Source organism: Exophiala xenobiotica (assembly GCF_000835505.1).
Source record: "Exophiala xenobiotica strain CBS 118157 unplaced genomic scaffold supercont1.2, whole genome shotgun sequence".
NCBI lineage: Eukaryota > Fungi > Ascomycota > Eurotiomycetes > Chaetothyriales > Herpotrichiellaceae > Exophiala > Exophiala xenobiotica.
This window is the reverse complement of record NW_013562493.1, coordinates 2,139,267-2,157,692: the sequence shown is the minus strand read 5'-3', so window position 1 is coordinate 2,157,692 and position 18,426 is coordinate 2,139,267. Positions and strand designations below refer to the sequence as shown.

At 52.5% G+C, this 18,426-nt stretch overlaps 8 protein-coding genes across 8 annotated transcripts; 5 read left to right on the top strand and 3 right to left on the bottom strand.

Annotated features, from left to right (window-relative positions):
• The first annotated feature begins 564 nt into the window (after nucleotides 1-564).
• Nucleotides 565-3,248, top strand: PV05_02999 (uncharacterized protein). The gene is made up of 2 exons (XM_013463617.1): nucleotides 565-2,250; nucleotides 2,304-3,248. Exons 1-2 carry the CDS (start codon nucleotides 931-933, stop codon nucleotides 2,865-2,867), a joined length of 1,884 nt encoding a protein of 627 aa, XP_013319071.1. The 5' UTR covers nucleotides 565-930; the 3' UTR covers nucleotides 2,868-3,248.
• PV05_02998 (uncharacterized protein) lies at nucleotides 3,215-4,651 on the bottom strand. Its single transcript, XM_013463616.1, has 2 exons — nucleotides 4,118-4,651; nucleotides 3,215-3,820 (listed from the first exon to the last, which is right to left on the bottom strand). The coding sequence occupies exons 1-2, from the start codon at nucleotides 4,544-4,546 to the stop codon at nucleotides 3,413-3,415; spliced, it is 837 nt and encodes a 278-aa protein (XP_013319070.1). The 5' UTR covers nucleotides 4,547-4,651; the 3' UTR covers nucleotides 3,215-3,412.
• Nucleotides 4,652-5,081: 430 nt separating this feature from the next.
• PV05_02997 (uncharacterized protein) lies at nucleotides 5,082-5,933 on the top strand (the record flags this gene model as incomplete). The annotated part of the gene is made up of 4 exons (XM_013463615.1): nucleotides 5,082-5,299; nucleotides 5,364-5,472; nucleotides 5,533-5,660; nucleotides 5,759-5,933. The coding sequence occupies 4 exons, from the start codon at nucleotides 5,082-5,084 to the stop codon at nucleotides 5,931-5,933; spliced, it is 630 nt and encodes a 209-aa protein (XP_013319069.1).
• A 470-nt stretch (nucleotides 5,934-6,403) lies between these two features.
• PV05_02996 (uncharacterized protein) lies at nucleotides 6,404-7,609 on the top strand (the record flags this gene model as incomplete). Its single annotated transcript, XM_013463614.1, has 1 exon — nucleotides 6,404-7,609. The coding sequence occupies one exon, from the start codon at nucleotides 6,404-6,406 to the stop codon at nucleotides 7,607-7,609; it is 1,206 nt and encodes a 401-aa protein (XP_013319068.1).
• A 584-nt stretch (nucleotides 7,610-8,193) lies between these two features.
• Nucleotides 8,194-9,586, bottom strand: PV05_02995 (uncharacterized protein; the record flags this gene model as incomplete). The annotated part of the gene is made up of 3 exons (XM_013463613.1): nucleotides 8,194-8,228; nucleotides 8,296-8,423; nucleotides 8,484-9,586. 3 exons carry the CDS (start codon nucleotides 9,584-9,586, stop codon nucleotides 8,194-8,196), a joined length of 1,266 nt encoding a protein of 421 aa, XP_013319067.1.
• A 1,937-nt stretch (nucleotides 9,587-11,523) lies between these two features.
• On the top strand, nucleotides 11,524-13,140 carry PV05_02994 (uncharacterized protein). The gene is made up of 2 exons (XM_013463612.1): nucleotides 11,524-12,142; nucleotides 12,204-13,140. Exons 1-2 carry the CDS (start codon nucleotides 11,621-11,623, stop codon nucleotides 13,104-13,106), a joined length of 1,425 nt encoding a protein of 474 aa, XP_013319066.1. The 5' UTR covers nucleotides 11,524-11,620; the 3' UTR covers nucleotides 13,107-13,140.
• On the bottom strand, nucleotides 13,136-15,337 carry PV05_02993 (uncharacterized protein). The gene is made up of 6 exons (XM_013463611.1): nucleotides 15,223-15,337; nucleotides 15,077-15,174; nucleotides 14,188-15,030; nucleotides 14,075-14,135; nucleotides 13,482-14,024; nucleotides 13,136-13,429 (listed from the first exon to the last, which is right to left on the bottom strand). Exons 1-6 carry the CDS (start codon nucleotides 15,298-15,300, stop codon nucleotides 13,328-13,330), a joined length of 1,725 nt encoding a protein of 574 aa, XP_013319065.1. The 5' UTR covers nucleotides 15,301-15,337; the 3' UTR covers nucleotides 13,136-13,327.
• A 1,102-nt stretch (nucleotides 15,338-16,439) lies between these two features.
• Nucleotides 16,440-17,926, top strand: PV05_02992 (uncharacterized protein; the record flags this gene model as incomplete). The annotated part of the gene is made up of 3 exons (XM_013463610.1): nucleotides 16,440-16,713; nucleotides 16,772-16,974; nucleotides 17,021-17,926. The coding sequence occupies 3 exons, from the start codon at nucleotides 16,440-16,442 to the stop codon at nucleotides 17,924-17,926; spliced, it is 1,383 nt and encodes a 460-aa protein (XP_013319064.1).
• Between the last annotated feature and the right edge of the window lie 500 nt (nucleotides 17,927-18,426).

Sequence of the window (18,426 nt, the reverse complement as noted above, 5' to 3'; positions counted from 1 at the left end):
CGACGCGTTGGTGGCAGTCCGCTGATGGCCACACTGAGCGCATGCACGCATTCCTGAAGAGAGCACGCCAAACATGAGACAGGCGGTGCCCTGGCCCCTGAACCGATGGCGCACCAGGCTTCAGTGCAGCCAACGGAGAAGTTTTGGTAAGGCCTAGGTCGACTCTTGTACTGTACTATGTATAACTGGTGAGTCGACGATGTCTGTTAAGCGGGAAGCACAGAGTAATAATGTCATTGAGCTGTCATTCATCGGGTGCTTGATTGCTCGTCGTAACTCGACTTGTCCGAGCAAACGAGCTCGTGCAACTTGCTGGTCAACTCTCTCTCTCGTGCCAAATCTGCAATCTCGCAAACTCACCCTCCACAGCTGCAGGTCCGCCGCGCCTAAACTGAATCCAGGTTTAGGCGCCCTTGTGGCTTTCAACTAAATCCAGGCACACCAATAGCTGCTGTCAAAGCCCACGGCAGTCCAGCCCCAGTGTGTTCCGCTCCCTTGTTCATTCCACATTTTTATTTCCCACGCAGACCACTGATGCCACTCATTCTCCACCGCAGTCTATTCTTCTCATGAGATGCTCTCTGTCACCGCGTCACTGCCACTCTCAGGTTGATTACCTCTTCTATTGCTTGATCTTTCACTTCTCCATGCGTTGACTTCGCTGCCGCACCTTGCAAGCTAGGCCAACTGCGCGACCTTTCATTCTTCACTTCACCATATTGTCCCTATTCACGACTTTGGTGTCGATTGTCGCCCTTCCTTTATCGACAATCGCACTGGCCCGTCCTTGATACCTGACCTTGTCATTAGTTTTCAATAAACTAGAACCAGTGCCGGCAACACAGGTCTTACCTCTTCTTCAGTCCCATCCATTCGACTCAAATACCATTGCGCGTCCGGGGAACCATTGAAAGATAACACAAGGATCCCATGATGGATCATTCTCACCAGCATTTCCACGACAAGATGGTAGAACTGGCAAGGCGGCAAGAAGCTCTCAGCACAGAAGGAGGCACAGTCTACTCCGTCGTCTATGTTACTGCGCAGCCAACTTTTACTGGTGTCATTGGAGGCTATACAACTTTGACGGATGGCTCTGCCAGTGCACCCGCTGTGGCCACAGCTAGTGCAGCTGCTTCTGCAGCCTCTTCGGCCTCAATCGAGTACAGTACAGCTCCCACAGAGACTCTTGTTGCGTCAACTGCCGCAAACGCCGCTGCTTCAGTCACCGCTTCGGATTCGGTTCTGAGTGCAACTCCGAGCACCACCTTCTCACCAAATAATGTCGCCGAAGGCACCGTTGCAGGTGCTTCTACTACAGCCGGCTCTTCTTCGTCAGACTCGACAAGCACTTCCAGCAGCGGAATGTCAACCGGCGCGAAAGCAGGTATTGCCATTGGCATTATCGCAGTCATTGGCGTCCTGGCAGTCCTTCTACTCTGGCTACTCGGGAAGAAGAAGAAAGAGCGCGAAGCCCAAGCAAACAAGGACAATGAGAAATCAGCTTACACAGCTGGCGCTCCTCCTGCCACTGAAATGGTCAATCGAAGTCCGACTGTTTCCAGCGCTATTGCTCCCCGCCTAAGCCTGCGACCCGTCTCTCGAATGTTGCCCGAATTCACTCAGCCGTCTAGAGGACGACTCAGCGGCGGCAACCTGTTGAAAACCGTCGGAGAGTCAGGCCCTGCTTCAGCTCGAAATCTCAGTCCTTCGCCTCAACCACGCGGACCAAGCCCTACTCCTAGACCAACGCAACGGGAGAATCCCTTCGCTGATCCACAAAATCCTTTCGCTGACCCCGAAAAGCCACTCGCGGCTCCGGTGCACGCAGCACCAACACACTTTGCTGTTTCTACACCTCCCGCTGGACCTACTCCTGTGGCTCCAATTGTTGCTGCTGCTGGCGCGTCTACTGCTGATGCTGTTGCGTCACAAGCCGGCTCAGATCCTATCCCAACGCCTGCTCAGATTCAGGCACCCGCCCCAGCTCCTGAAGCCACATCTGCCCTGGCGGCGGAGCCTGCCATTGTAGCTGTACCCGGTCCTCAGGCTGCTCCAAAAGAAGCTCCGCCATCTACGCCAGTTGCTGCGGTCGCAGGCGCGGCAGCTGCGAATGCTTCTCCAGCCAATGAACAATCTCAAGGAAATGTCTATCGCGTTCTCATGGACTTCGCGCCTTCAATGGACGATGAACTCGAACTGAAGAATGGTCAACTCGTTCGAATGCTTCACGAGTATGATGACGGATGGGTAAGCAGCCCATAATTGACCATGGTACGCATTATGCTAACACCGTTCTACAGGCTTTGTGCATCAGACTTGACCGCTCTCAACAAGGTGTGGTTCCACGAACGTGCCTCGCCAACAAACCATCCAAGCCAAAGCCATCTCATCTCAACCAATACGCTCGACCAATGGCACCAGGACAAGGGCCCATGTCTCGCCCTATGTCCCCTGCTGGAACTCCTCGCAGCCAAAACTTCAGCTCTCCTCGATCTGGCATGGTCCCTCCTCAACGTCCAATGTCTCCTGCGAGCAGGTCTATGAGCCCTGCTGGCCCTCCTCGGCCCATGAGTCCGGCGGGAGGTCCTCGACGACCAATGTCTCCTGCAGGAAGATCGATGAGCCCTTCACGTGCGATGAGCCCAGGTCCCGGACACTTCAACCAAGCTCCTCGACCACTCTCCCCTGGTCCTCGACCTCAACAAAAACGCAGCATGTCGCCTGGCCCGTCCAGATCGTCCCCAATGGCCGATGTGACTCGACGACGAAGCAACTCTGCCAGTGTTGTCCGAGAAAAGCGCAACTCACCCATCGGACCATCGAAACTCGGCCCTGGTACATCGGCACCGGGAACTGCTTTGTAAATGTCCTTTGGTGTCGGCACCCATCTCATGTGGATAAAGTACTCGCCTTTCCTCAACCACGAAACGAACGTGCAAATGCTTTTTATACCTGGTGGAAACATGTGCTCTACGATTTTCAGCTTCTCCGGCGATTGTGCGACAAGGCTTATTTCCTCCTTTCTTGTCTCTTAGTTTTTTTTACTACAATATTCTCACTTCACTTGCTTACCTTAGCTATTGAGCCGACAGTAGTTTGCAAATGGGAACAAGTGTCTTATTGAGGGCTGTGCAATTCACTTCGGAAGCGGGTGTCAACAGGAGCAAGAAGAGAATGGGGCATGAAATCATGCCAGGATAGATAGCTAAGATAATGCTCAATGCTCATGGTGATATTGATTTCTGTTTCTTTCTATTCACATTCTTTGTGTTTGGTCATGCTAATGTACTGGACGAAGCAATGCGTTCAAATGTTGATGCATCCAGACCGTGCTAAGGACGCCGTATCATGAATGTCGTGGGCCAGTACGAGGAAGTATCATTTTTCAGTGATCATGTCGGAATTTGAGTTATAACTTGGACGGCACCCAGTTCGGTTTACGCCTCTCCTTGAACGCGCGCAAACCCTCTACGATATTCTCACCACGCTGGAGGTCCGCCCATTCCTTCTGGCCTGTGATTCTGGTGGCTTCGACGACGCTGGCCGTCTCCCAGCCCTGCCGGAGGCCTGCGCGCGTGCAGATTATGCTGTCGGGACTGTTTTCAGCGATGAGCGTGGCGTAGCGGACGGCCTCGTCCAGGAGCGTTTGGCGGGGCACGACTTTGTTGACCAGGCCCCAGGTGTGGGCTTGTGTGGCGGTGAATGTCGTGCCGGTCAGGGCGAGCTCGGAGGCGCGTTGGAGACCTAATGTGCGGATGAGTCGGGGGAGGACGCCGGCGTAGGGTGCGACGCCGCGTTTGACCTCGACTAGGCCGAACTGTGATTTTGTTTGTGAGTGGGGATTTGGGTTCTCGTAAGGGGCAGTGGAGGGGAGGGCACAGTTGGTCCGTGAGCGAGATGCAGTGATGTTCTTGCAGGTGGTTGAAGTTTGTGGACACAAGCAGGGGGTGGGAAGGAATGTGGTCAGTTGCGGAGGAAGGGCAGAGTCTTGAGTCTGTGAAACGAGCGAGAACGGGAGTGGAAGTGGAGTGGGAAGGCAGACTTGGGACCCAACTCTTAGAGCATTCAAGAGAAGAAGGGATTGGATTGGATTGGAAAGCCAACGCTGACTTACAGTGGCCGTGTCGGCTGCGACGACGATGTCACAGTTAACTATCGTCTCGCAGCCGCCGCCCAGAGCGAGGCCATTGACGGCGGCGATGACGGGTTTCTTGCCCACTCTGTTCGAGAGCGGGATCGCGCCGGGGACGTCGCCTGGTCCAGCGCCCGGTTGGGCTTGTGCACCGGGGCCGGAGATCTTGGACTGCCATTCGGTCAGGTCGGCGCCCGTCGAGAAGGCTCTGTCGCCGGCGCCGGTGATGATGGCGACGGACAGCGTAGGTTCCTCGTCGATCCACTGGAAGATCCTGGTCAACTCGACGACGTCGGCGGCACGGGTGCAGTTGAGCTTTTCGGGACGGTTATATGTGACGAGGACCACGCCGGGCGCTGGGAAGGAGAGTTGGGCGAAGGATGTGGGCGGGGGAGGGTTGATGGGGGACATGGTTGGCAGGGGGCAAGCAGAATTGTGAACCTAAGGTAGGTATGGTTTACAGTGCCTAGTTAGATAGGTAAGCATACGAATATGAGGTTTGCAAAGGTCATTGAGATCTCCTCAAGCACGCAATATGGCAAGAATTGTATAATCCTGTGGTGCTTCCGGGGCTGACCCCTCATTGTTAAGGGCAAGGCTGAAGCCGAGGGCGGGCTACGGTGCTTACTCCTTGGAGTCCTTACTAAGAATTCGGGTAAGACCTGAAAGAGCGGACACGCGCAGCTTACATACCGAGCATAGTACTTGGTGAGGTGTGAGCGTACCGGAGATATGTAATTCCGCGAGGTTCTCTGTAGTCACGTGGTTTACCGCCATCATCCGCCAATATTGATGACTACGACGTGCTAGCCTAAAGCAGCTGATTGTCTTCACGTCAACTTCAACTTCATCACAACTCTTTCGTTCATCATCTCACACCTGTCATACCCTCCATCCCCGAGTGCACCTTCAATTCCTCTACAATTTTCCTTCTAGCACCATCGCCATGCCGAAACCCATCGATAACGCCGGAGAGGACGAGCCACCCGCCCTTCCCTTCCGAACCGGTGGCCCGCTTCGCCGGAACCAAGAATACCTGATCTTCTACTTCCTGACCATATCGTCGGTGGGCCTAGAAATCGCGTCTGCATGTTTGGGATCGCTCTACGGAGCGCAGAGTCATTATTTCATCGCTACCGTCTCACCATTCCTCGCTACTCACTGGTACGCACGCGCCCTTTGGTTTCCCCGTTGACGCAGCCCCCAACTCTGATTCGTCGCCTTGCAGGATGGCTTTTCTCCAGACCTGCTGGTTAATGGCGACTGCGTCGCGAACCACGATTCCCGACCGTATAGCCTACCTCAACCTCGCCTGCCGATTTCAAAGACTTTGCGCGGTAAGTACCATCTCACCACCTTTCTCACTTCGACGTCATCCGCTCACTGTCTTACCTAAGCCAACGGCCCTCATCGGCATGGTCACCTGGGCAGTTGGATATCGCTTTCGCCACAAAGCATCCAGTCAAGCGTACTGGATTATCTGGCTGGTCGTGTGGATTTCGGAAACCGTGATGTGCATCATGAAGTAAGTCTCGGAGAAAACCTCTGGATGGTGTTGTTGAATTATCTTTTGAAGCTTCCGCCCGTATCAACACCGCTTTTCACTGCTAACGGCAGCGATAGTGTCTACAACAACATTAATTGGGAAAGCGACTTGCTATATCAAATCGCGCCAGAATACCCCCAAGGAAATTACTGGCTAGGCGTATTCGGAATTCGATCCTTGTGCCAGGCGGAGTATACAAATCCCAAGGACGAAGGCCTTGAGTTGAAGGAGAACCTAAACAGAGAGGTCTAATTTGCGTGCACTTTTCGAGTATCAGCGTTCAGGATCCACACAATCGATAAACTCGTTTACGACTCATTTCGCGGCTGCGACGGACGCATCTATGGGTTGTCCGTCGCTGTCGAGTCCCTCTTTGTCATTCATTGTCTAGGCGACATTCGCCTCTTTCTTCAAAGACTCTTCAGCCTCCTTTGTTATATATATCTAAACACAATGTACAGCTCGACAAAGCCTGCCTCGATATTGTGCCTCAAACACTGCCTCGACTGCCTCAATGTCGACTGTCATTGTTATGAACGGCAACATGGAGGCGGTGCTGTTGTTGAGGCATTGGATACAGGAGCTATATAGAGGTGTCTTCGTTCCATCCTGCATCTCTCTTTCCATCCTCGCATCTTCGCATCCAGCTTTCAAGCACCTGCAAGCAATACCAAAAGGTCGTCGGCTGCACCATCGACACCCATCCAACCACAAGTACAACAATGGCTCCGATGGCCCCTGAAAGTCGTGCTGGCGCGGCATCCCTGCAACTTCGCGTCGTTGATGGCGAACAGGAGTACTTTATATGGGTGCAAAAGACCTGGAAGATGAATAAAGTTATGGCAGCGTTCTGGGTTGGATCTTGTAAGAGACCGCATCCCGCGCTCTTTACCTTTCGAGGCCAGAAAATCCGCGCACGTCAAACCCCAGAAATGCTAGGAATGACTGACGGAGATGCTATCCAGTTTAAAGCAACCGGCCGCAACCCAAAAGCACTACTCCTCGAAGATCTTACCACCTTGACAGGATGTTGTGAGCAAATCAACAACGGTCTGAAAGAGATCTTGGAACTGAGCTCACGGCGGTTTCAAGAGTCGTGGAATGGCACGTCGTGCCACTTCTTTCTAAGCAGGGCAGAAGTGGAGCTTGAGGCTCGGACCATTTTACTACAGGGTTTGTGTGCCGGGAACATGGAAAAGCTTTTTGGACGTGGTGCATCGGCTTCTCTGGCTAGCATTCAAGCAGAGTTGACCGGATACCTCGCGGAAGCTTCGAAGCTGGACGGGGTGCTGTGTAAGGCTGCGTTCGCCGACTGTGCTACCAATCATGGTAAAGACGCAGTCGACTTTTTCCTCGGGAAGATGTGTATCCTCGGAGTCGAGAATATGAACACTCTGAGGAAGAGCGTCGGTGGCTTGCACAACGCTCATCTCTGGCCAGAGTTCCAAACGCACATTGAGGCGGAAATCCCAGCCAACCACAATCAACAAGATATGGATGGCAATGACGTCTCTATGAGTGACGAGGAAGACGTTTGCGCCATCTGCTATGACCCAGTCGGAAAGGCTGAGCAGGCAACGAATGTGGAGTCGAAGGTTGCAGCGTGCTGCAAGAAACCGTTCCACATCCGTTGCCTGGCCGAATGGTACGCGCATAGCGTATGTGGCTGTCCGAGGCATCATGATGGAGCTTGCCCGAGATGCCGAGCCGTTGTCGACGCCGACAAGATGTTGCAAATCTACAACATGGCGCTTACGACGATCGGCGAGGCCCAGGCCAAGACTCCCGGCTATGGAGACTTGAGTTGCTGGGTTTTGAGTTGGATCAAGACGGTCGTGAAGATGTCGAACAAGGACGCAGAAGTCGTCATGACAGGCGGTGATGGTATTACCATCGAGTTCGTTCCTGAAAGACGAGGGAGCATCTAAGACGGACACATGGCGCAAAGAGCAGCCTGAACCGGCAAAGCACCTGGGCTGCAGATTGTATCTTCCTCAAGGCACCGATGGCAGGATTGACACCCGAAATTGAGAATAGTGTATGAATTGGCGAAGGCTTCTAGATACAAGTATGAAAAGGTAGCTGTATCCCATTGAGATGTATCCAGTGCTGATTATCTAGTTTTTCTCCCTTGGTTTCCACCGTTCCTTGCTGATTTGCGGCCTCATCTCGCGCGGATCGTCTCAACAGCCAGAGAGTCGTATTGCGGATATTGCCATGTACGAGGATAGCATTGTGGCAGACGGTAAGTCTATATCCCAAAGGATCGGTCCAGCGACACGAGGTTCGCTTTGCGTCTGCGTTGGCGTTTTTGTGATTTTTCAAGGGGTTTGATTCAAGGACAGTGGTGATCTAGAGACGTGCTTTGTCGTTTGGGTCCACGTAATGAATGTGAAAAGAGCGTTTTATTGAGCTTTGCGAGATCGGGTCGTTGTGTGGTGTTCTGCTCAATTGGTGTCCGGATGGTTGCTTGGTTTTCCCCCTGCCTTTTGGGCGGATGGATGGATGGGCTTCAAGCGAATGCTCCAACGATGGACATACCAGCCGCTATTGAGGTAGAATCAGCATATAGTTCAGGGACAAGTCACTGTTTTTGAGCGTTGTTACTACTTACCACCCATGAGAACGAAGATGAAAGCCTTGATCTTAAGCTTCTTCGTCATAGTAAGCGCCGCCTCTTCGGAGAGGAAATCCTCGGCGAGTAAGTCGACCAGCGCGGCATAGATGAGGAGGCCGGAAGAGCTTAAAGACGCATTAGTTTCAGCTTTGCAAAGTAGAGACAGTACTAGGATCATCACTTACAACGCATTGAAGGCACCGACGAGAATGAGTGCGAAGGCGCTGGAAGGATCGTAGGAATTTCGTGTCAAGAGTCCGATGGCTTGACCAATGGGACAGGTAGTGCCGAATGCGCAGACCAAGACCCAAGGACGGATCGATGATTTGGGGTAAGGAACGGCGGCGATACGACTTCCTAGACCTAGGCCTTCGAAGAATTGGTGGAAGAGAATGGCAATGAGGAGCACCACGAAGCCGTCTGTGGTGATGGATACGGTCATGCCCACAAACACGGAATGGAACAAGATACCGCCTTCGAGCAGAGTGATGTTGAGGTTCATTCGTTTGAGGAGTCCTTCGTCAGCGACCGACTCGGTGTCGGACAGGTCGGCGGAGCTGGTATCGAATGCCGAACGCTCTGCTGGAAGGATTGCTCGAGGTGTGACGGCCATGACCATTTCCTTGAGCTCTTCACGCTGGCGGACGTATTGAGCATAGAAGACTTGGAACCAGGTTGGCATGTCGGAAAGATTGTTGTATTGTTCCATTTCCTCACGCACAGCAGCCTTGACCTCATAGCTGTGAGTGTAGGCATGAGGCTTCTCAAACCCGTCGTGCTCCGAGTTGGCTCTTGGATGTGCTGCGTACTCTGGGAGTGACAGAGGAGTAGAAACACCAGGCCGTGCTCCCTGTGCTGCCAGCGCGCCTTGTGATGCAAGGGCCGGCGTGCCGTGGCCCATAGGTCCGCCGTGAGAATGGCCGCCAGTCTTGGCTTTGAGGTACATTTCGATGGTGAACAGCGCAAACAAGGCGGCCATCATGATTACGCCCGGCATGGCGGGGTAATCGTCCGTGAGAAGCGAGGGGAGACATGGATCGCTGAGTGAATCAAACGCAGTAGGGATCAGATGGACGAAAGCGGTGGCGACCAGTACACCTGTTCCGAAGTGCTTGCAGAAGAACAAAACTCCAGGCGGCAATTTGCACCATCGCACTCTCTTTCCCACGACCGGGAGACCAGCTCCTCCGATACTGAATGCAAACACCAGAAAGACAGCGGCAACGTGGAGTGGAAGGTCGTAGTCATCGAGGTCCGCGGCTCCGCCGCCACATTGTGGTTTAGACATGTCTGCAAGCCCAAGTCAAGGGAACCAGTCCCTACAGAAAACAAGGAGAAGTGAAGTAGTCCAAGCGAACGAAAAGGTCGAAGCACAGCCTCGTAAGTCGAATGAAAGATGGGACGCAGCTGCCAGAGCTTGAGGAAAGGGAATTTCCAAATTCAAGAAACCCAAGCTTGTATAAAGCATCATCAGATCATTCCATAGTATCTCTTGGCTTCTGTTCACACGACACTTGAAACGTGATTTCATATCTTCTGGAATCCCGACCGTCTCAAGTTGAGAGGGCAACTGTTGATCCTCACACGTACTCCGCGAAGAGACCGTCGCCTTCGCAAGGCGAGAGCGGAAAGGATAATCTTATCTGATGTAGCCCACCTTGAGACCACGTCCGTTTGGAAAGATCAGGCGAGCCTTGTCGGTCTGGATGAAGCTGGTCCGGGGTTGATCTGCAGCCTCATGGTTTGTAGACAACCCGCTCCAGTGACGAGGAAGGCCGGTTGGAGGGATGAATCTTCTTTCGGGATCTTTGAAATCCCGCGCTGTGCTTGTACCCTGAAATTGCTCTGAAATGCAATCATTGAGACATAGTCGGGCCAGCACGCCATCCCATGGTGATAACCTGAAAAGGCGCTCGTTGTTAGACTCCCTTTCTGGTCCAGTTCTGGCGATATCCACCGAATTTACTGGCCTTCGGCATATCTCGTCTCTTAACGCTGCCAGACACCAGCACCAGTGTTTCTGCGTCCACAAGAAGACAACTAGCATTACCCAGTTAGAATGCAGTCCAGATCGCGAGAGACTACGGCTTGTGGCGACGTCTGGACCTTGGATCTGAGCGCGTACCTGAAAGTGAGCTTCGTAAGTCGCCTTGGCATACCACCCAGGAGCCGACGTTTGATGCTGATTTCGTGGGTGTTAATTGGCTCGTTAGTGAACTGAAGCTAGGATTCTTCTTGTTGCAAGGCCAAACGAGACAGAGTCCTCACGAATTCGAGTCTTGGCTGCCAATCGGGCACCCTTGGAGTGGATAATGCCTCTTCTAGTTGTCTTTGCCCAAGACTAACCCCAGAGATGGACGAGGATGAGGCAACGACAAGCACTTCGATCCGCATGCTTACCTGTCCAAAGCTCAAAGAAGAAGCATGATCTGCCGGGAGAAGCAACCCCTTCGATCGACATCTCCGCAGGATTTGCAGACCTGTGACAAGTCCAGAGACTTCCGCCTTGGCAAGCCATAACGGAGACCCCAAGGGGACGCAACAGATTGTGAAGAGTTGTTGATGGACATCAACAAAGAGTACGAGTAGCTAAATGCCTACCTGGGTACTTTTAATTCTGTCGGATCGATACTACCTGGTATGATAAAGAGTAGACGTGAAGAATGAATCGGAAGTCAAACCGGTACGAAGTAAATGGGATTGGAAATATGGAACGCCGCTTTATTAATCGCCTAAGATGGACTAGTTGGTCTTGGCAAGTATCGGTGATCCGTAACAACAAAGGAGTCTAATGTTGGATGTTCACCAACCTGCAACGTATATCGCAATGGGGACAAACAGCCAAGATCTCGGCATGAAAAATAACAAGGCAATGCTGCCTCAAGATTCCATATCACAGAGTCTTGCTCCACACTGCCGCAAATCAATAGCGGATGGCAGGAGCTTCCAGGACGTCACCAACACAGCCCGGCCAACGCTGGGACAAAAGTGCTCATATGCGTGTTGATCCAGGGGAACTGGCTGACTACTGTTTTGTCTGTTATAGATAAGTGCGCTGTCGAGGAGTTGAGCCCGGGTTCTGTTTACCGATTTTCTGAGTTCCGCTCATCACAGATTCTTCCGCGCTTTCGTCTTCAAGGTTTACTTACCCTCCTGTTTCGCTTCTCGGCAAAGATTTGCGTCTCCTCGACATCTGTGCGCCTTACGGTGGAAACATAACGACCTTCGGCTTGGTTGGCAAGATCCAGAAGCGAATGACAGGCCAGTCAGCTATTGTTTCCGCTGGGTGGTTAATCGAGAGCTTCGCTTGAACCACCTGACAATGAATTCCCAGAGCTTGCGTGGACGCGTCAACGCAGAATGTACCCCTGTTCCTCCCTCCAACAATTCCTCCCGCCTGTCAACCGAGAAGATATCGCCTGTGGTTGAGAACGAGGCTTCGCAAGTACCCAGTGACAGCTCCGTACCTAAGCCCAAACATGAGGTCGAGTCTCAAACGTCCCACCCAGCCCAAACAGACTTGATCGACCCAGCCGACCCCTATTCACTTCGAGCCTTGAAGCAGGATAGTCCTGCTGACAACAAACGCACCAGCCTGATCAAGCAAAGACAGCAACGGAAAGTCAAGAAGTACTACAACCGACAAAACGCACTCATCGATGCCTACCTATCCAGTGCTGATGAAGAGGCCAATGAGGTCCAGGACATGCTCAAGAATGGAGGCAAAGTCCGCTTTGCCGTCAACGCCAGCTTTGTGTGCAACTTCTGCCTGTTCGTCATCCAGCTCTATGCTGCTATCTCGACAGGCTCATTGTCGCTCTTCGCCACGGCTGCAGACGCATTTGTAAGGCATTGCATCCATCCCCTCAGACACGTTATGAGACGCTGACATATTGGGTCGTCAGATGGATCTTGTTGTTTCGATCGTGATGCTGATTACCTCCCGCATGGCCTCACGTCCCAGTATCGCCAAATATCCCGTCGGACGCAAACGACTCGAGACCGTCGGGATCATTCTGTTCTGCGCTCTGATGACCACTGTTGCCGTGCAGCTGATCCTCGAGTCTGCACGAGGACTTGGTGACGGAGAGCCTGATGACTCGAAAGCGTTGAAAATCATCCCCATTATCTTTGTTGGCGTGGCGATCTTCTCCAAAGGCGCTCTCTTTGTCTACTGCTTCATCCTCCGCCGGTACCCTGCAGCACGGATCTTCATGATCGATCACCGCAACGACATCGCGGTCAATCTCTTTGGCTTGATCATGTCTATTGTCGGGACTCGATTCACGCAAGTCTGGTTCCTCGATCCCACGGGAGCAATCTGCATCGCCGTGCTGATTCTCTACTCCTGGGCATCCACGGCCTTCGAACACGTGTGGTACCTGGTCGGCAAATCAGCACCACAGGACTTCCTGAACAAAGTTGTCTACGTGTCCATTACACATGACGAGAGAATCAGCAAGATCGACACGGTCAGGGCGTACCATGCTGGTGACAAGTTTTACGTCGAAGTCGACATCATCATGGACGAAGAACAGAGCCTCAAGGTCACGCATGACGTGAGCCAGACCTTGCAGCGAAAGCTGGAAGGGTTGGCCGATGTGGAGAGGGCATTCGTGCATGTTGACTACGAGGCGATGCATGATGTGCATGAAGAGCACAAGGCATTATACGAGAAAAGGCCTCCGAAGAAGCCATTGGCTGAAAGAATTCAGGGTCGACTGAGTGGCGTTGGAGTTGGCACGGACGGACCATCAGCACCAAGCGAGGCCAAAAGAGGCATTTTCGCAAAGATATTCAGGAGTTAGCAGAGCATAGCTGTACAGATGTAACAATATCACGGTTATAGGATTTTTCATCACCTCGCTCTGTGTTCTGTTTGCGGCATGATCATGACTATCCGGGAGAGAACAATACGTCAATGGGCCATGACAACAGATACCGAATATGAAGGCTGAGGTATGAGTTGCACAGCACGTGAACATATCAAGATAATGTCTCTGCATGGCAAGTCGGATCCTATCACTGCTTAGGTTCCACCATGCGCAACGCCGAGGGGTTCCAAAGCACAATTACAAAGATCATATAGTCTCGATATGGCGAGGAAGTCGAAGCCATTGAGTTCGTTATTCTAGACAGTGTATTAGCCTGGAGGCCAGTCCGCCAAGGGGGAAGATGCTCACCATAGTAGGATTGCAAAGAATGGTTCGGGCATCATTTATCAAGCGGGCGTGGTTTGAAAATCGCTCAAATCTCCTAGCGAGGAGCATCAACAAGCGGTACGCCGTGGACAGCGTGTCGACAAGCCTTTTTGTGCCGTCTAGGAGGAAAAGCCTGTTTGCGTTGTTGAACAGGATTATCTCGGTCAATGTCAATTGGAAAGTGGTATATCCGCTTGGCCATGGCATGGGAATGCCAGTGAGTATGAGCTGCTCAACTGTGTTGACTTGCTGCGGAATCCCGGACTCGTTCGGCAATCGCAAAGTACTTCGCGCAGAGTTCGTCGTCCTCTGGTAATGCGTGGTGCATAGTTGTAGGCCGATGAGTGTGTATAGACTAGACATGTAGTCCCCTTCGGATACCGAGTTCGGCAAGGTTTTCTCGAATGTCAAGAATTCCACTTCCTCTTCTGCGTTGTGGTCCAATTGATCAGGATCCGAAAATTTAAACGCCCAGTAGCAGAGTCTCTGGAATGGAGTACTGTGAGCTTGACTCGTCGACGGAAACTGAGAGGTCAGCTGATTTACACCAGGGGTTTGTGTGCACAGTGACTTACTCTGGTTCTTATCTCAAAATTAGGAAGTGTGACCGGTTGCGCTAGGGTAAGACTGATCCACCTGAATTGCAAGATATCAGCGACGTCCTCCGCTGGATCTAGGCAGGACTTACCGGTCGAGGAGATATACACTCCAAAAGGTGACGTCGTTCGTGGAATCAGTGTCACTTGAGGCAACGGCATCTGAGCTCGAAGAACTTGAGTGATGCAGACCAAGAATGATGGACGTGCGCATCGCAAGATCCACGAGATGCCACGAGCTGCCTGCACTCGTGTCGAAGAGCGAGTACAACGTGAAGAGGACGAGGATATGCACAGTGTCGATCGTCTCGCGGTAAGTGATTTTCTCTTGTAAGGCGCGGTGGAAGAACCGCGCAGAATAGCAAGAATCGTAGGACGACTCCTTGTCACTCAATAAGGAACCCAGAGCTAAGACTAAGTAGAGCACAACCCGGTCTGTTGCGGCGCTGGTCAGACTGCTGACGGCGCACAACGTTCGTAGGCATTGGCGTACTGTGCTCTCATTGAGCATTGGGAAGGTTGGATGGACGTGCCGGAAGTAGTTATCCAAGTACAATGACAAAAGGCCTAACGGCACTCGACGAGGTTGGAGCTCGGCATCCTGCAGGAACGTTGCCGATACAAGTAACGCTCTCGAAGACGGCACGTCGGGAGTCTGGTCGTCGTCCATGGAAAGAGCACGAATGATCATCCGCCCAAGGTGGTATGTTTCACGGTCGTAGATTGTTGCAGCATTCAGCTCACCGAGGACTCCTAGATCGACGGCTGTCTCGAAGCCGAGAGCAGTAGTGCTACGCTCAACTGGCAAAGCCGTGGTCGCCGGGATGTTTGGCTGTGGCAGGTTGCTTTGAAGCGAGCTGGTTCTTTCGTCAGCCGTCCTTTCTCGAAGCTGTCGCTCTAGGCTCGCTATCTCGTCTCTGAGCTGCTCAGAGATGCTGTCTTGGTTTAGTTAACGTTGTGTAGGACGAGTTCGAGCCCTACTCTTGTGTCGGTCGTTCCTTCTCCGCCGATGGGATTGGGATTATGCATTCGTAGCCTCTTCTCTCACAGAAGGAGCACTTGGGCGCTCGGCGATCACACTGGGAGTCAACTTAGAGACCTGTCTGAGGCGCCTACGAAAGACTTACTCTTTTCTTCCTTTGACGACAATGGAGGCATGCCACACCCTGACGAGATGAGGATTGTGATGGATCATTGACTTCCATTCATCAGCATCGGTGAGGTTGATGGGGTTTGATGAAGTTAACCAAGACCTGCTGAGAAAGAATTGCAAAGGTAGCCAGCTCCCACATACCCCGCCCAGTGACCCCAAAGATGATGCCGGCCTTGGCTTTCTATCACCTAGAAAGGATGGTTTGACTAAGCGAGCACAACTTGAATTAGGCACTTTAGGCGCAATCAACGCCTATAACCCACCTACGTAACAGCCCGCTCAAAACGGTCCGTGCCTGAAGCAGCGCTTTTCTCTCTCTCCGCCTCACGACTTTGCGCTGCTGCAGCCCCAAGCTGCGACCTGCTCCTCAAAACCGCAAATTCAGCCCTTGGGTATCAAGGCTCGGTCAACGGTCAATGGCAACCTTCACCCAAGAGCATGCAGAGAATTTCTCAACCTTGATAGAAGGAGCATGTATCTTTTGCAAGGAGAAGAAGTTAAGGGTATGTGAACCCCGGTCGTCCGCGGGCTGCACCCTCACATCATGCACCAGTGCGATCGAAGACTTTATGCATGCTGGAACTGTGAGAGAACGAAAAGGATATGCATTGTGACAGACCCTCACACTGGTGGCAAATTGCCTCGGAGGTGAGTACAGCACATGGAATATGAGATTCAATCCTAAGGTCTCGCAAAGGGATGTTGACGAACTTCACGGCCGCCTTCAGCATTTGCGCGATGTGCTACGACGATCCCAGGCAACGCCAAATAGCGACGCACCTGGACTGGTGAATGAGAGTCCTCGAACCGCCCTATCGTCCGAAGGAGGAGCCCGTTCAAACCACCCTCGATTATCAAAGTTTACTGGTATGGGAAGTGCCTTCAGGCAGGTCTCTTCATCAACGTCTCCAATCTGCAGCTGACGGGTTCACCACAAGCGTCGGGCAGCTAGTAGTTGCAGCTGTATCTGGGCAAGCTTTAGGTCCCGGCGTGCTTCGGTTGGGCTCCCTGATGGCACGGGAGCAGTACAGCGTCGAGAAAAACGAAGCTGAGCACGCTGAACTCCCCTCTCTGGATGTTGCACGTCGTCTGGTCGCTGCCTAGCAAGTTCTTGGTGCCTTTTGTGGCGCGTCATATACCACTAACGCATTCGTGTCCAGTCTGAATGGACCTCATACGGTCTTGCCATTTATGAGCCGAAGAGGAATCTACAGCCAAATATCCCGCGTGTACAGTTCGAGCCCCTTCTACAGCGACGTCGACCGGCGGAAGGATCGATTTCAACTCTACATGATTTTCGCTTCTGGTGCTGTGCAGCTGAGAGACTCTGGGCTACGAAATGCGCCTATCGACTACTACACGACCGCCATGGAAGACGCGAGTATTCTAGCAGATTTTCCCGGTCCGACCCAGATTCAAAATACGCACCTTGTCATGCTATTTGCTTCACATCATGACGTCGGAAGTAGGTCGTGGTGCCCTTTTCTGTGTGATCGATGAACTCCGCTGAGCATAGGCACCAGTTGGCAATCACTGGGATCTCGCACGGCAGGCCGTGCGGACGTGCATACAGCATGGATATCACAGAGCTGCAGTCAAGCCAGCCGATCCAATTTCCGAGCAGATGAGAAGACGGTTGTTCTGGTGTTCCTTCATCAGTGATCTACATCAGAGTCACAGCATTGGCAGGCCAACTGCAATTTCAGAACAAGACATCACCGTTGAGGTAGGTCAACCGCATACATGCCTCCTTACGTTGGCTTACCAAAAAGCTCCCACTTGACGCCAATGATGAAGAGGTCGAAGCTGGTCTAGCATCGAGCCCATCCGGCTACAGTGAGGTCACCATCCTCATCAGGCATTGCCATCTTCGAAAGCTTGCTGAAAGAGCCCGTCGGGAGTTATATGGGATCGGAGCGGCCGACCGTTCTTATGAAGAAAAAGCAGCGCTTGCAAGGCACTTGAATGCTGAACTTGAGAAGTGGCGAGACTCAAGTATACTCACTCCCTTCCCGACGAATTCTTTCCAGAGCCATGAATACTTCCAGATCAATTTCCACAGAGAAAGGATGAGAATCTTCCTGGGGCTGGTCATTCCGGTTGGTATGGAGACACCGAACGCAGCTGTGAATATTCACTTCTTGCGGTATTGTCTTGAGTCCGCATCTGAGGTGGTAACGTGCTACCAACAGCTTATACGAAGAGATGTTCTGGTGACACATTGGACCTTCGTCCAAGATATCCTACGCTCAGGGTTTATCATTCTTTACTGCGGCATTCAAATCCTGAGAGGCCTTCACACCCACACCGATGAGGATATTGGTCCCATCGATTCAGAAATCCTTCCGATGGTCAATGCGATCGACACCACCAGAGACATCCTGCTCGAAATCTCTCGCAGATGGAAGACTGTTACCACGCATCGAGTTGCATTCGAGCAATTGTCGGAGCAGGTAAAAGGCATTATCCAGAAAAGCACTCAATCAAGGCAGCAGTTACTCAGCGAAATCATGCCCCGTGGAGACACCGCGCTTCCAGATTTTGGAGCAGACTTTCAGTGGGACTTTGACCTGTTCAACACGAACCTGGACCTCCCACAGGTCGAAGGCTTCGGGCTTTCCGATATGCAACTGAATACTGTGTTTGGAATTGACGTCAATGGCATGAGCTGGCAATGAGTCTGTGGAACACTGGTGAACGTCTCTGCCGTATTCCAGACCCAACAATCGGCTTTACGAATGCCTCCTGCCCTGCGGGTACCGCTGGACGGAGATCCACGAGCGAAGTTTGCAGTCTGGAAGAGAACTCAGGGCATTGGCTAGTCTTCTGATCCTTGCGACTCCCTCAGTGGAAATGATTCCAAATCCTTGCCGACGCTGCCCAAACTCAGCTCTGCCCGGTCTTGCTCGGTCTTGCTCGGTCTGCAAATCAAAGATAGTCTGGGCGGCAATGAGTCGATGAAGTTGGTACCGAACTACCGTCGGCTGTGGGGCCGCATACAACCAGACTGATATTCTACACCAAAAATGGCGGTCCGCGCTCCGAAAGAAGCCCCCTGGATCTTGTCGGCATCTGCTCCGGTCTAACCACGTTGCTGTCTGCTGTCATCCCACCATACCCAGTTCCTGGCGACGTACGAGTGGCCAGCCCTGGGCGATGGAAGTTTCAGAAGCATCAC